The 14,967-nt window shown below is 44.7% G+C and overlaps 3 protein-coding genes across 3 annotated transcripts; all 3 read left to right on the forward strand.

Annotated features, from left to right (window-relative positions):
• The first annotated feature begins 2,711 nt into the window (after positions 1 to 2,711).
• Positions 2,712 to 4,839, forward strand: LOC115542321 (nuclear factor 7, brain-like). Its single transcript, XM_030354568.1, has 2 exons — positions 2,712 to 2,822; positions 2,931 to 4,839. The coding sequence occupies exon 2, from the start codon at positions 2,933 to 2,935 to the stop codon at positions 4,553 to 4,555; it is 1,623 nt and encodes a 540-aa protein (XP_030210428.1). The 5' UTR covers positions 2,712 to 2,822; positions 2,931 to 2,932; the 3' UTR covers positions 4,556 to 4,839.
• A 2,434-nt stretch (positions 4,840 to 7,273) lies between these two features.
• On the forward strand, positions 7,274 to 8,480 carry LOC115541753 (E3 ubiquitin-protein ligase TRIM47-like). The gene is made up of 3 exons (XM_030353598.1): positions 7,274 to 7,395; positions 7,500 to 8,238; positions 8,459 to 8,480. Exons 2-3 carry the CDS (start codon positions 7,502 to 7,504, stop codon positions 8,478 to 8,480), a joined length of 759 nt encoding a protein of 252 aa, XP_030209458.1. The 5' UTR covers positions 7,274 to 7,395; positions 7,500 to 7,501.
• Positions 8,481 to 8,524: 44 nt separating this feature from the next.
• LOC115541754 (stonustoxin subunit beta-like) lies at positions 8,525 to 10,631 on the forward strand. The gene is made up of 2 exons (XM_030353599.1): positions 8,525 to 8,732; positions 9,273 to 10,631. The coding sequence occupies exons 1-2, from the start codon at positions 8,525 to 8,527 to the stop codon at positions 9,848 to 9,850; spliced, it is 786 nt and encodes a 261-aa protein (XP_030209459.1). The 3' UTR covers positions 9,851 to 10,631.
• The last annotated feature ends 4,336 nt before the right edge of the window (positions 10,632 to 14,967 follow it).

The raw sequence follows: 14,967 nt of genomic DNA on the forward strand, positions 1-14,967 counted from the left end.
CATTACGTTTTAGATATCCAGAAATACGTCATTTCCCCTTGCCGCCATAATCAAAGAAGAAGTGGGTTCATTTCCGAATGGAATAAGAAAGGAGCAGTCATGGCGTTGGCTGTGATCGAAAAGATCACGAGAAAATGCCATGAAATTGAACAAGCCCACACACAGGGGATGTGTGGAGAGAGAGCTGCTCCGCTCCCGCCTAAAGTAAACGGTCCTATAATTTGTCATTAGAGATATCTGAAACGTCATTTAGCCTAGTCAAAACTCGAATTGAAGATATCTTTAATTCAGTTTCGCCTAGGCAGAATGAAAGTTAAAGATATCTACAATTGTAGATATCTCTAATCAAAATTCCTTTCAAGATATCTATAACTTGATATTAGATATCTACAACGTCATTTCGCCTAGTCGTAACTCCAGTTAGAGATATCTACAACGTCATTTCGCCTAGTCGTAACTCCAGTTAGAGATATCTACAACTTAATTTCGCCTAGTCAAAACTTAATTTAAGATATCTGAAAAGGGACATGTAGATATCTTGAATTGAGGTGAATTAAAGATATCTTGAACTGGAATTATGACTAGTCAGAATCAAATTGTAGATATCTCAAACTGGAATTACAGATATCTACAATTCAGTTGCAGATATCCGTAATTCACAAAGTGGATATCCGCAACTGAATTGTAGATATCTGCAATGAGAAACCCCATTGACATGAATGGCGAAAATGACGTCATTTCGCCTAGGAGGAATGTCTTTGTGGATATCTGAAATGACAATTGCGGATAGGAGGAATGTAGTTGCGGATATCCGAGATGTTAGTTTTGACTAGGCGAAACTGAATTGCAGATATCTGCAATGTAAATTCCGGATAGTCAAACGTAGTTAATAAATGTCAATTCGGCTTGCCATAAGCGTCTGCTGCTTAGTAGAACAACGCAGAGAACACAATTTACACTTTACTGACTTTGTTGCTTAATCGGAGCCGTTGTACTCATATACAGCCGTCTCTCACTGAGCGTTTTTACACTGCCAAATAGGCCGTTTAATGCACTATTTTTTTGCGGCACGGTCCGCGCGTTTACACTCCCCGAGCTAAATTGCCTCTGAGCTAGAACCCCAATTTATCCTCCCGGACCCTGCACACATTGGCGGTTTATTGGGTTTCCAAATGCGACGGCTCCGCGGTTCCGGGGGGCAACGCAGCGATATGATCATGAGCAGTTCCAACTGGAGCGAAAGTGAAATCCGCGAGCTGCTGATCATGTGAGAGAAGGTGATGCAGTCGTATTAAACAAAGACGTTGAAAGATGGTGCGATCTACAAGAGAGACGCAGAGGAACGGTCCTTACGAGGCTTTTGCCTCGTAATATTTCATTCCAAAAAAACCAACATCCGGGAGTATGCAAATTCTTCTAAAGATGTCTGGACTCCAGGTCTCCAGTGAACCAAGAAAGCCTGCGCCGTGAAGAACGGGGGATTTTTGATCAAAAACTCAACTTCACCATCGCATCAACGTGAACCCACTCGTGATCCGCTTGCCACCATGTTTATTGTAGAGGGTTAGCACACCTATCCGAAGTGTGCTCAGGCCACGGAATTGAACTGTAGGCCTACTTGAGTAGGGTTCGTGTGCTCACACTAGCCAAATGATCTAGACTTGAGCACGGTACAGGTGTACAGACTTGGGCACGTACTCGGGCACGGTGCAGAAGGCCTAGTGTGAGTGCGCCCTCTTAAACACGAGCCCAGAAAAAACAGAGGAGGAACAACCCAAAAAGCAAACCTGCTGGACCTGGGTGAAAGATTACACTCAGGAGGGGTTGTGTGTGTGTGTGTGTGTGTGTGTGTGTGTGTGTGTGTGTGTGTGTGTGTGTGTGTGTGTGTGTGTGTGTGTGTGTGTGTGTGTGTGTGTGTGTGTGTGTGTGTGTGTGTGTGTGTGTGTGTGCGTGCGCCCACTAGGTTATAACTGCTGTCATGTCGTTGGATGAGGGGGTGTTGTTCTTTGGTTTAAGTCCCGTTACGACACGGGGAGTCTGAACGTTGAGCTGTAACGTGGCTGGAAGACCTGGATTGTCATTGGTCGACTTTATCATAGCGTGGTTTCTATCTATATTTATATATACTGTATATATAGATAATCTTTCCATCGATATCTTGTTCTCTTCCTTTCTTTTTGATCAGCCGTTCTGGTAAGAGTCGTCTGCGGACTCACTCACACACATTTATACGTTCATGAGGTTAAAGTCCGGGAGATAAGCCTCATATAACTACCAGTGTGTTAACTCAATATCAAAACACAAACCATAATGGCACATATAATCTGGGCACAAAGAGAGAGGGTTGCTTTTATAAAGACTGTGGAGAAAAAATACCAGCCTCAGGAAAAGTCAAGTCAATTGTTTTTAGATAGCTCTTAATCCCAGTTCAAGTGGCAAATCACCATTAAATCACCACAATGTCTCTGGTTTTGCACCGGCTTTTGGTCTGTTTTTTGTTGTATATTGTGTTTTCAAACATATTTGAAAACACATCAACGTATTTGTATTACAGCGCAAGCATCAAAGCCACCCAAAGCCACAGTGTGTAACTTCAACTGTTAGTGAACTGTGTCTGTGGGGGCGGAGCCAGGTGTAAGGGGAGGAGCCAAGTGTTAGGGGAGAAGTTAGGTGTGAGGGGAGGAGAGGAGGAGACGTCTTGTTCAGGAAACAAAACTTAAGTTTCAAACAAACCAAAGCAACCGACGAGGAAGCAGTTCTCTCTTTCAGGAGAAAATAATCATGTTGGAAAAAAGAATCTGACAGACAGAAGCCACTAAAAGGTAAGAAAAAACAGCACAACTTTCAGAGAAGTTAAACCCTCTCTCACCGTTATGGAATTAGACATGTAATGGAATTGCTCAATGCTAAACCTTGTCGTCTGTTTCTAGGAATGGCCTCTGCTAACACTTCCGGGTCTGACGAGATCTTTTCATGTTCCATCTGTCTGGATGTATTCAACAGTCCAGTTTCCACACCATGTGGACACAACTTCTGCAGAACCTGTATTACAAAGTTCTGGGATGAACAAGTCAAGTACAAATGTCCTCTTTGCAACATGCTTTTCAACACAAGACCTGATTTACGGATCAATAGCCTCTTATCAGAGATGGCTGCTCAGTTTCGAACATCGGTACGAGTAAAAGAGCAGCTTTGTGTTAAACCAGGAGAAGTTCCCTGTGACGTCTGTACTGGGACCCAGCTGAAGGCTGTGAAGTCCTGCCTAGTGTGTTTCATGTCTTTTTGCCAAACCCACCTGGAGCCACATCAGAGAGTCACAGTCCTGAAGAAACATCGGCTGGTCGAGCCTATGGACCGACTGGAAGACAGGATGTGTAACAAACACGACCGACTTCTGGAGCTCTTCTGCCAGACTGAACAGGTGTGTGTGTGTCACTTCTGCATAGTGACAGACCACAGGTCCCATTCTATTGTGACTCTAAAGGAAGAACAAAACATGAAGACGGCCCAACTGGGGAAGATAGAGGCTGAAGTTCAGCAGATGATCCAGGAGAGACAAAAAAATATCCAGGAGATTAAAGACACAGTTAAACGCAGCAAAGCAGACGCAGACAGAGAGATAGCTGATGGTGTACAGGTCCTCGCCGCTTTGATGCGCTGCATTGAAAAGTGCCAGGATGATCTCAACAAAATGGTTAAAGAGAGACTGAAATCCACAAAGAAACAAGCTGAAGACCTCATCAAAGAGCTGGAGCAGGAAATAGAAGATCTGACCAGTAGAAGCTCAGAGGTGAAGCAGCTCTCACACACTAAAGACCACCTCCACTTCCTCCAGGCCTTCAGATCCCTGAAGGATCCTCCACCCACCAGGGACTGGACGACGGTGGAGGTCCGACCTCCGTCATACGTAGGGACCTTGAGGAGATCCCTGGATCAGCTGGAGGAGACATTGAACATGGAGATGAAGAAGCTGCGTGATGCTGAACTTAAGAGGGTCCAGCAGTATGAAGTAGATGTGACTCTGGATCCTGATACAGCTCATCCCTGTCTCATCCTGTCTGAGGATGGGAAACAAGTACATGATGGAGATGAAGAGAAGGAACTCCCAGACCACCCTAAGAGATTTACAAAGTGTATATTTGTCCTCACGAGGCAGAGCTTCTCCTCAGGGAGATTTTACTTTGAGGTCCAGGTTAAAGACAAGACTGCATGGTATACAGGAGTGGCCAGAGAGTCCATCGACAGAAACGGTGAGACCTTAGTGACCCCTGAGACGGGTTACTGGACTCTGTACTACGATGAGGATGGGTTGGTATTTAATGATGACCCTGATGTCCGTCTCCTTCTGAGAGCTGAGCTCCAGAAGGTGGGGGTGTTTGTTGATTATGATGAGGGTCTGGTCTCCTTCTATGATGTGGACGCCAGGGTTCATATCTACTCTGCTACTGGCTGCTCCTTTAGTGAGCCTCTCTATCCATTCCTCTCTCCATGTTTACATGAAGAAGGTACAAACTCTGCCTCCCTGATCATCTCACCTGTCAATCAAAAAGACTAGGACCTTTATTTGATAATAAAATAATCAAACAACCAAAACATATATATATATACGTACCTCATTGTTTTTTTCTCATGTGTCTTTTAATGGTTTACTGCTATAAATTGTTTTATGGTTGCAATTATGTCTAACTAGTTTCAGGGATTAATTTGCATCATAAATGATTAATGAAAATAAATGAAAAATTATGAAATCATAAATAAATAAATAATTTTCATAAATGAAATCATTACTTTACTTCTGAATCATGAATGAAGACACAATAAAATGTATGATTCGGATTTAAATAAAAATGGAAAAAAAGCTAATGAGTCAATGACTTTTAATGTCCACCATGCAACACCCCAACATGTGTTCCACACTTACACAAAGGGCACAGTGACATGTAAAGATGCCCCTCATGTGTGCAAGTAACGTGACTTTCTCTTGTCAGCTCTCCTCTCCTCTCCTCTCCATCCTCTCCTCTTAGTTTCTCCTCTCTCCTTCCTGTGTCTTCTCTTCATCCTCCCCCCTATCTCTGCACTATTTCTAGCTCATCCAGGATTGTATTAATTATTGTCTTGCATACACATTAAACGTGTTTACAATGTATAATGTAAACATGAATAATTATTCAATGTACTCTGAATAGCCATTGTCTCTGCCCCAGAACTGCTGCTCATTTACTACTCTCACACACACACACACACACACACACACACACACACACACACACACACAAACACACACACACACACACACACACACACACACACACACACACACACACACACACACACACAAACACACACACACACACACACACACACACACACACACACACACAACACACACACAAACATGAAACGACACTAAAGGAGGTTGAAACATTGTGGGAGAACACTCTCTCTAGTGCAGGGCGAACAGCACACTGCGTCCGTCTGTCCTCCGTCTCTAGTTTTGTGTTCCCCAAATACTACGGTTGTCATCCGAGTCTGCAGACTGGCCGAGCGGTGCACGCCACTGGTTAATGTGCACTGCTCAATGGTTTAGTGATCGCTTCAGGTTGAAAGCATTGTGTAGTGGAGCCCGAGCTCTAGACGGGGCCCCACACTGAGGTAACTGGACAGAAAGGGACAGATTAAAACTCTAAAACCTGTATCGTTCTGTGTTGCTCTTATTGATTTGTTTGTTTGATTGTTTGTTTGGGCGTCCCCATGGTGATCACCGGGACAACGCTGAGCATCGGCGCAAGGAACTCGCTAGGGTGGCCTTCGATCTTAGCAGACGCTTTGATTGAAAAAGGACTTTGTTGATTCAGTTAGACACGAAAAAAATAAGGTTCACACTGACATGTGATTACCTATTCATCAGACGATCTGTTGATGGCTGTCGTTATTCTGGGGTTTAGGTATTATTTCTTCCTCTCTCTTATCTCCTCCCCCTTTTCATCCTACCCCTCCCGCCCCTCAATACCACCACCCACACCCTTCATAGCTCTTCCTCTCTCCTCCTCCCCCTCCTCCTCCACCTCGACTACCTCCTCATCCTCCCCCTCCTCTTCCTCTCTCCCCCTCTCCTACAACTCCTCCTCCACCACCTCCATCCTTTCCTCCCCCGCCTTTCTGCTCCTCTACCTCCTCCTTAACCCCTTCTCCTTTCTCCTCCCCCTCCTCTACCTCCCACTCCCCCTGCCCCTCCCCCTCCTACTCCCCCTCCTCTACCTACCCCTCCTCCCCTTTCTCCTCCTCCTCCCTCTCCTCCACTCCTCTTCCTCCCTCCACCTCCTCCTTATCCCCCTCTCCTCTACCTCCCCCTGCACCTCCTCTTCCTCCTCCTCCGCCTCCTCCTCCTCCTCCCCTCCTCTTCCTCCCTCCACCTCCTCCTTATCCCCCTCTCCTCTCTCCTCCCCCTCCTCTACCTCCCCCTCCCCCTGCTCCTCCTCTTCCTTCCTCCTCCGCCTCCTCCTCCTCCTCCCCCTCCTCTTCTTCCTCCTCTTCTTCCTCCTCCTCTCCCTCCTCTTCCTACTCCTCCTCCTCCTCCCCCTCCTCCTCCTCCTCCTCTTCCTCCTCAGAAGCTTGCCCCCATGGTGCTCTCCAAGAAGCCCAACAACATGTGCTCGGCCGGGGTCAACTACACCCCCGACCTAACCTGTCCTCCACCCTCTCACCGTCCTTCTCCTACACACACAGTAAGAGCTTCCTCTTTGGCCTCGGCAGGCTTTGGGAATCCATCACTCAGGTGCACACGTAAACACACCCCCACACACCCCAAGTGGTTGGCTCCAACTTTAGCCCCTGAGCAGTGGGAAGACAACTAATGCTTTTAGTTTTTTAGGGTTTTTTAATTCATATTTTTTGCGTCCGGACAGGTGTGTTTGTGGGCGCATACGTGCCCCTGTGTGTGTGTGTGTGTTTGTGGGCGCATACGTGCCCCTGTGTGTGTGTGTGTGTGTGTGTGTGTGTGTGTGTGTGTGCACATGGGGGAGAAATTATTACAGCAGCGTAGCACCAAATCGGGGTTGGATAGAAAGTATTCCGGACAGCCCCGAAAACCCGGATAGATCTACAACGATGATCCCAGTTACAGTCGCAAATCACCACAATGTCTCTTGTTTTCCACAGGGTCTCTTTTAAGTCCACAAAAGAAGAGGAGAACACACATCAAGGCATTTAAGCAGTGCACTCATGTGCCATGGGGGCGGAGCCAGGTGTTAGGGAGGAGCCAGGCGTTGGGGAGGAGGGGAGAGGACGTCATGTTGACGAAACGAAACCTAAGGCACCCCGACGTGGAAGCAGTTCTCTCTTTCAGGAGAAAAATAACACGCATTAAATAGTCTGACAGACAGAAACAACAACTAGGTGAGTAAAACAGCACAACTTTCAGACGAGTTAAAATCTCTCCTCCACTGTGGAATTAGAAATATATAATTGCTCAATACATAAACCTTGTCGTCTGTGTCTAGGAATGGCCTCTGCTATCACTTCCTGGTCTGAAGAGAACTTTTCATGTTCCATCTGTCTGGATGTATTCAACAGTCCAGTTTCCACACCATGTGGACACAATTTCTGCAGAACCTGTATTACTACGTTCTGGGATGAACAACTCCAGTACAAATGTCCTGTTTGCAACGAGCTTTTCCACACTAGACCTGATCTACGGGTCAATACCCTTTTATCAGAGCTGGCTACTCAGATTAGAACAACCTTACGAGTAGAAGAGCAGCCTTGTGTTGAACCAGGGGAAGTTCCCTGTGACGTCTGTACTGGGACCCAGCTAAAGGCTGTGAAGTCCTGCCTAGTATGTCTTATCTCTTACTGCCAACCCCACCTGGAGCCACATCAGAGAGTCGCAGGCCTGAAGAAACATCGGCTGGTCGAGCCTATGGACCGTCTGGAAGACAGGATTTGTACAAAACACAATCAACTTCTGGAGCTCTTCTGCCAGACTGAACAGGTGTCTGTATGTCAGATCTGCACAGAGACAGACCACAAGTCCCATCCTGTTGTACCTCTAAAGGAGGAATATGAAGTGAAGACGGCCCAGCTGGGGAAGAGAGAGGCTGAAGTTCCGCAGATGATCTGGGAGAGAAAACTAAAGATTAAGGAGATCAAAGACACAGTAGACATGAGCAAGAAAGATGCAGACAGAGAGATAGCTGATGGTGGGCAGGTCTTCATTGCTCTGATAGGCTGTGTTGAAAAGTGCCGGGATGATTTCAACCAAACGGTTAACGAGAGACTGAAATCCACAGAGAAACAAGCTGAAGACCTCATCAAAGAGCTGGAGCAGGAGATAGAAGATCTGACCAATAGAAGCTCAGAGGTGAAGCAGCTCTCACAGACTAAAGACCACCTCCACTTCCTCCAGGCCTTCAGATCCCTGAAGAATCCTCCACCCACCAGGGACTGGACAACGGTGGAGGTCTGTCCTCCGTCATACGTAGGGACCTTGAGGACATCCCTGGATCAGCTGGAGAAGACATTGAACATGGAGATGAAGAAGCTGTGTAATGATGGTGAACTGAAGAGGGTCCAGCAGAATGAAGTAGATGTGACTCTGGATCCTGATACAGCTAGTCCCAGTCTCATCCTGTCTGAGGATGGGAAACAAGTACATGATGTAGATGTAAGAAAGAAACTCCCAGACAACATGGAGATGAATAAGCTACCTGACATGAAAACAGGTGTAAAGAAGTGTAAGTGTAAAATCTAATGGGCATTATTGTATTCGTATTAATTCTTGACAATGTTAGTAGGGTTGGTAGTAAAAGTAGTATTTTATTGTTAAACACAATTGAATAATATTCATGGTACCAACATCATTAATAATAGTAATAATTAGTTTTACCTAAATGATGTGTGTATTCTATTTTAGCTATTGTTTTAATCATTCTTTTTATTAGGCCTTTTATGTTATGCTATAATGCTTGCTCATAATATTTGCTAATAATTATCAGGAATTTGTCTGGATTCATATTTTATGATTATAACAATTAATATTATTCATTACTATCATTATTATATCAGACAAATCATGTAACTAAACACGCTATTTATTTTTGATATAAAAAAATATACAATTATAATTGACATAAAATAAAATAACTTTTTACTATTAGTGGAATGCTGTTTATAATAATACTCATATACATTGCTTTGAAATTATTTTAATGACTACCTCATTAGGGCATTTCCGTGTGGTTAAATGGGCTAATCAAGTCTTGTTTTCCCGTCAGATGCCTGTGAACTCACTCTGGACCCGAACACAGCCCACAGACATCTCTTTCTGTGTGAAGACAACAGAAAGGTGATGCAGCGTGGAAAAACACAGAGGTATCCTGACCACCCAGAAAGATTTGACTACCATAGACAGGTGTTGTGTAGAGAGGGTCTGAGTGGGCGCTGTTACTGGGAGGTAGAGTGGGGAGGAAGGGTGGAGATAGGAGTGACATACAGAGGAATCCCAAGGAGAGGAAAGGGGGAAGACGGTGAGCTTGGACTGAATAGACATTCTTGGTGTCTTGATTGTGATGATAATGGTGGAAATAGTTTTGGTGAAGATAATAATTACTCTGCCTGGTACAGCAATAGTCAAACACAATTGCCTTCCCTCCCCTATCACTTTAAGAGAATAGGAGTGTATCTGCACCAATCTGCTGGCATTCTGTCCTTCTACAGTGTGTCCCCAGATGTGGGAGGCTCCTCAGGCAAACGGACACGCATCCACACCTTCCATTCAACGTTCACTCAGGACCTCCACCCTGGGTTTCTGTTATATGATTCTGATTCCACAGTGTCTCTGTGTCGTTTGTAGTCTCTCTCTCCCTCCCTCCCTCATTTAGTGCATGGCAGGATTGTGTTCATACAGATTGAGGGACTACTGTATAATTTGTGTGATGATAATCTATAATCATGTTGTTGTTTTGGAGGGGGGGTATTGTGGTCTTTGTGGCCAGCCAGCCGTCACTGGGCAGCATTTATATTTGGTCAAAATGATAGAGTTGACCAAAATCACACTGAAACACCGTACAATCTGTCCACAACATGGTTCAAGTGATAATTGTAGACTTTTTTCGGAACAAAGAAAAAATGTAAAAAGCCAGATGGGGGTTGAAGGAAAAGGGGTTTCCTCTGAGATCTACAGGTTGAAGAACAGAGAACTGAATGATGAAGATGAAGGTGAAAAGAAAATCTGCATTCTAGTGAATTCTTAAACGTTATAAGAAGCAGAAAGAAAATAGGTTTGAAAAATAAGGTGTGTTCCTAAAAATAATTCATAAATATATCCGCAAAAATCCATTGACATACAATAGTTTCATATTTCTATGTGTGTAGCTATAGCATAGCAGCATTGTAACCTGATAGCAGGGCTGCTCTCTGCCTTTTCATGGGGATAACATGCTTTTTATATCTTGTTCAAGATCCTGTAAATAATGTAATTTAAATGAGAGAAGAGCCTCTCTCTCTCTCGAATTTGAAAGTGGTTTCCTCTGTTGCCTTTGCTTTTTCACAATGAAATTCTGATGTATTTTTAAATCATGGGCTTTGTTTGACCTTCACTGTTCTTTGAATAAACAAAATACGTGTGATCATCCCATCTTTGTCCACTGGGTGGTACTTTAGAGTAGGATTTAACTTTTGCTCAGGTGAGCGATGCGACATCCCCCCAGAGAGTGTATTCCCTGTAACTTGACTGCATTGTTTGGAAACTATTAAATCCCTATATTGTCCCCTCGCTTAAGGTGAGGACCCAAGTGGGGCCACCAGCGGCAAACCAATTATAAGAGACAAGCAAGTGTTCTTGGTCCCCCTCGTGTGTACCCAAGGTGAGCTCTGTCTGTCTTCACTTCACTACCCTTTTCTTGGATTGAGTTGTTCCAAGAACAACTGGATTTTAAGGCCTCTTTCACAAGGACACAATTTGGGTAGGCCTACTGTCAGTTATATCGCAATTTATTAAAGGGGACGTATTAAGAGAACAACACTTCCTGAGATTTGGGTTTTGGGTCTCTGGCGCCCCCACACGCATAGAAACTTTGAAAAAAGTCTGTAGATGATTATTTGAGTGAGATATGTATTTCTGAATGTACCTGGCCTACGGTTACCAAAAGAGTGAGTCAGTTTCGGCGCCCCCTCCTACGTAGGAAGGGGGCACATTTGAATATTACCTCCAACTTTCCACCCCCCTCCAAGCAGAGCATAGCTAAGATTTTGTGGACCAGCCGATGAGCGTTGGGCGGAGGTGGAATATCCCCGCAGAAGCAGGGATATTCCATAGAATAATAGATGTCTAATTAGTCAGTTTTTCATGTGATTGCCTGGCATGGAGTCGGGCGGAGCTGCCGGGCTGCCACCGAGCTCCCCCCCGCCAGAGCTTCCGGACTGCCGCTGAAGCTCCCCCCGCCGGAGCTGCCGGACTGCCACTGAAGCTCCCCCCCGCCAGAGCTGCCAGACTGCCACTGAAGCTCCCCCCGCCGGAGCTGCCGGACTGCCACTGAAGCTCCCCCCCGCCAGAGCTGCCGGACTGCCGCCGAGCTCCCCCCGCCAGAGCTGCCGGACTGCCACCAGAGCTTCGGCGGCAGTCCGGCAGCTCCGGCGGGGGGGGCTTGCATTAAAACTAGACACCAGAAACAGCGCATTCTGAAGGGGCTGAAACAGAGGGGAATAGCGGTAGGCAAGCTGCCTCTTAAACATGTTTTCTGGAACTCATATACTATGTTTACTTGTTTGGAAAAAACACCATAATATGTCTCCTTTAATGTTACATTTTTTTTATACAGCTCAGAAATTGACCGTTGTTTCGATTGCTCTCAGTCTCACGGGTGGCTTTGCAACTTGTTTGAAAATAAATGCAAGTGACGGTATCCGGTAAATAGAGAGAGACCCATACTGTGTCTGGAAACGCATGCTTAATTGCGGCACAGACCTACGGACACCTTTGGGCCAATGATAGGCCACGTTTCATAAAAACCAGGCTACATCACCAGCCTAGATTAGGACATTAAAGAAATTGTGAATATCTTTTAAACAAGCCAACAGTACAGAAATGTGCCAAACAACGGCAAGCAATGGAAATGGTCGGAGCAGCCATGGATGTATTCAATTGACTTTGTGAAAAATGGGGATTATTAGTTTATTCTGGTCATTAATGACTTCCGGTGAGTAATGATCTTACTCACACTAACAAGAGGTCTAAATAATGAGTAGTAAAACCTCCTGTGTGTTCTCCCGTGTGTTTTTATACGGATCTACTGGTGTATAACATTTTAAGTCAGCCCCGTACAATCCAGCCTCTAACGGACTGGCAGAAATATTCAACCAGTCACTTAAGATACTGTATGGCCTGGGTATGGGTATTCACTACAAAGTTGCCTTCATTTAACGTTGCTGCAATTCCATAGGATCACACCGTCAACCAAAATGGGAAAATCTCTCTCAATCCTCTTCTCAAAAATGTTACTAAGCTGTGTCCGGAAAGAACAAAATTTTATGCACAAATGCAAAATAAAACATTTTGACCTCAGCCAAATAGGAAGGTGTTGGTTTGCATTTCAGGGGAGAGGATGAGAGCATAGCAGGTTTTGAGTGCTTCTTTTTTTTTTTTTACACATTGTGGTATCAATTACTTAATACTTTTTCAAATAATTAATTTAATATCTATTTAATATCGAGTCAATGCGATTCCCGTGAATCGATCCTTTTTACCTTTAACCATTATTCAAACATTTAACAAATCACATTTTTTATCTTTATGCATATTGAAACAGATTTGATATTTTTCACACTTGTTTGGATTCCACAGTTTTAGTTTTGTTCCCACTTTGTATATTTCCCATCGTCTCATTGACCTCTGTTGAGCCCTTTACAGCGTGTGACGCAGCAGGTACCTTGAATTAGGCCCCAGTAGCAATGGTGCCTTTTCACGGCCCTTTACCCTGTAATAAAACCCTGTAATTCAGTTGTAAAAAAAAAAGTAAAAACTTTCCTCATTGTTATTTATGTAGCACACACTGCACACAACATAAATAATATGGATAGCAATGCAAGCTCCATGCTGGTGATGCTCGACCCCAGCGCTGCCTTCGACACAGTGGACCACAGCATTCTTCTTCCTCATCTCGAACACGATGTTGTCATCAAAGGTTCTGCTCCTCGCTGGATTAGATCTTATCTCACAAATTATAACCCATTTTTTTCCCTGGTGAAGAATCAGCATCAAAGGGGTCCCGCTTTGTATGTTTCCCATCGTCTCATTGACCTCTGTTGAGCCCTTCAGAGCGTGTGACGCAGCAGGTACCTTGAATTAGGCCCCAGTACCAATGGTGCCTTTTTACGGCCCTTTACCCTGTAATAAAACCATGTAATTCAGTTGTAAAAAAAAAAGTAAAACTTTCCTCATTGTTATTTATTTAGCACATTTTACACAGCACACAACATAAATAATATGGATAGCATTGCAGACATGCTGGTGATGCTCGACCCCAGCGCTGCCTTCGACACAATGGACCACAGCATTCTTCTTCCTCATCTCGAACACAATGTTGTCATCAAAGGTTCTGCTCTTCGCTGGAATAGATTTGATCTCACAAATTATAAAAAAAAAATTCCCTGCTGAAGAATCAGCATCAAAGGGGTCATCACTATTATACCTGTTAAGCCCTTTGTAACTGTGATTAAGGGCTATAGGCCTACAGACAAAATCAAATTGAGTTTGTGAATATGAGCCAACATGACTTTGACTTGAATAAGGAAAGCCTCAGCCACACCAATGGGTATGTTCGACTATAATTCCCGTTGTTGTGTTCATGTAATGTTTTACTAGGCCCCATTGTCACGTCAGAAGATGCAACACAATTGCACACGGCTCTGTTTTTAGAGCCAGTTTTGTTGAGTTCCATCGAGACGCCTGTGTGCCAGGACCGGGGGCTGTGGTGCGTTGCGCGCGTTCGGTCCATGACCCTTTCTCCTACAGGTGAAGCCTCTCTTTTGGATGGTGAATGAGAAGATGATTTCCAACCTGCACACTCAGCTCCTCACGGCAGACCAGCCGCTCGCCGCTCTCCAGGCTCTTGGCCACGCTGTGGTCCGCAGACAGCGAGTTCAGGGCCTCCACTTTTGACACGGTGAAGAGGGTGTCATGGCCGTCCACCGCCAGTGGGCCCTCCCCTTTTCCTTAGACACTCAGAATCTTCAGCTCCCCGCTGTGACTGGACATGTGGGAGGAGCCAGGGGCGTCCACACCAGAATCTCTGAGGTGGCGTTGCGCTGATTGCTACGGTCTCTAAAGGCATCGCAGTCTTCTGTAAAGGAAGAAAAAAAGGAAAAAGTACAGGTCATACTCAGAAAATTAGAATATCGTGCAAAAGTTCAGTAATTCAACTTAAAAGCCCAAACTAATATATTATGTAGGCTCATTACATGCAAAGTGAGATATTTCAAGCCTTTATTCGTTATAATTTTGAAGATTATTGCTTACAATTTATGAAAACCCCAAATTCAAAATCTCAGAAAATTTTAATATTGTGAAAATTTTCCAAACTGTAGGCTCAAAGTGTCACAAAGAAAGTTAAGTGGAAGGGCAAAGTGTGGAAGGAAAAGGTGCACAAGCAGCAGGGATGACCCCAGCCTGGAGAGGATTGTGCGCAAAAGGCCTTTCAAAAGTGTTGGAGAGCTTTACCAGGACTGGACTGAGGCTGGGGTGAGTGCATCAAGCGCCACCACACACAGACCAATCTGTGAAATGGGCTTTAAATGTCGTATTCCTCTTGTCAAGCCGCTCCTGAACAAAAAACAACGTCAGAAGCATTTTACCTGGGCTAAAGAAAAAAAGAACTGGTCTATTGCTCAATGGTCCAAAGTCCATATGGAAACCAAGGTCCCAGAATCTGGAGAAAGATTGGAGAGGCACAGAATGCAAGATGCTTGAAGTCC

Source organism: Gadus morhua, chromosome 4, assembly GCF_902167405.1.
Source record: "Gadus morhua chromosome 4, gadMor3.0, whole genome shotgun sequence".
Lineage (NCBI taxonomy): Eukaryota > Metazoa > Chordata > Actinopteri > Gadiformes > Gadidae > Gadus > Gadus morhua.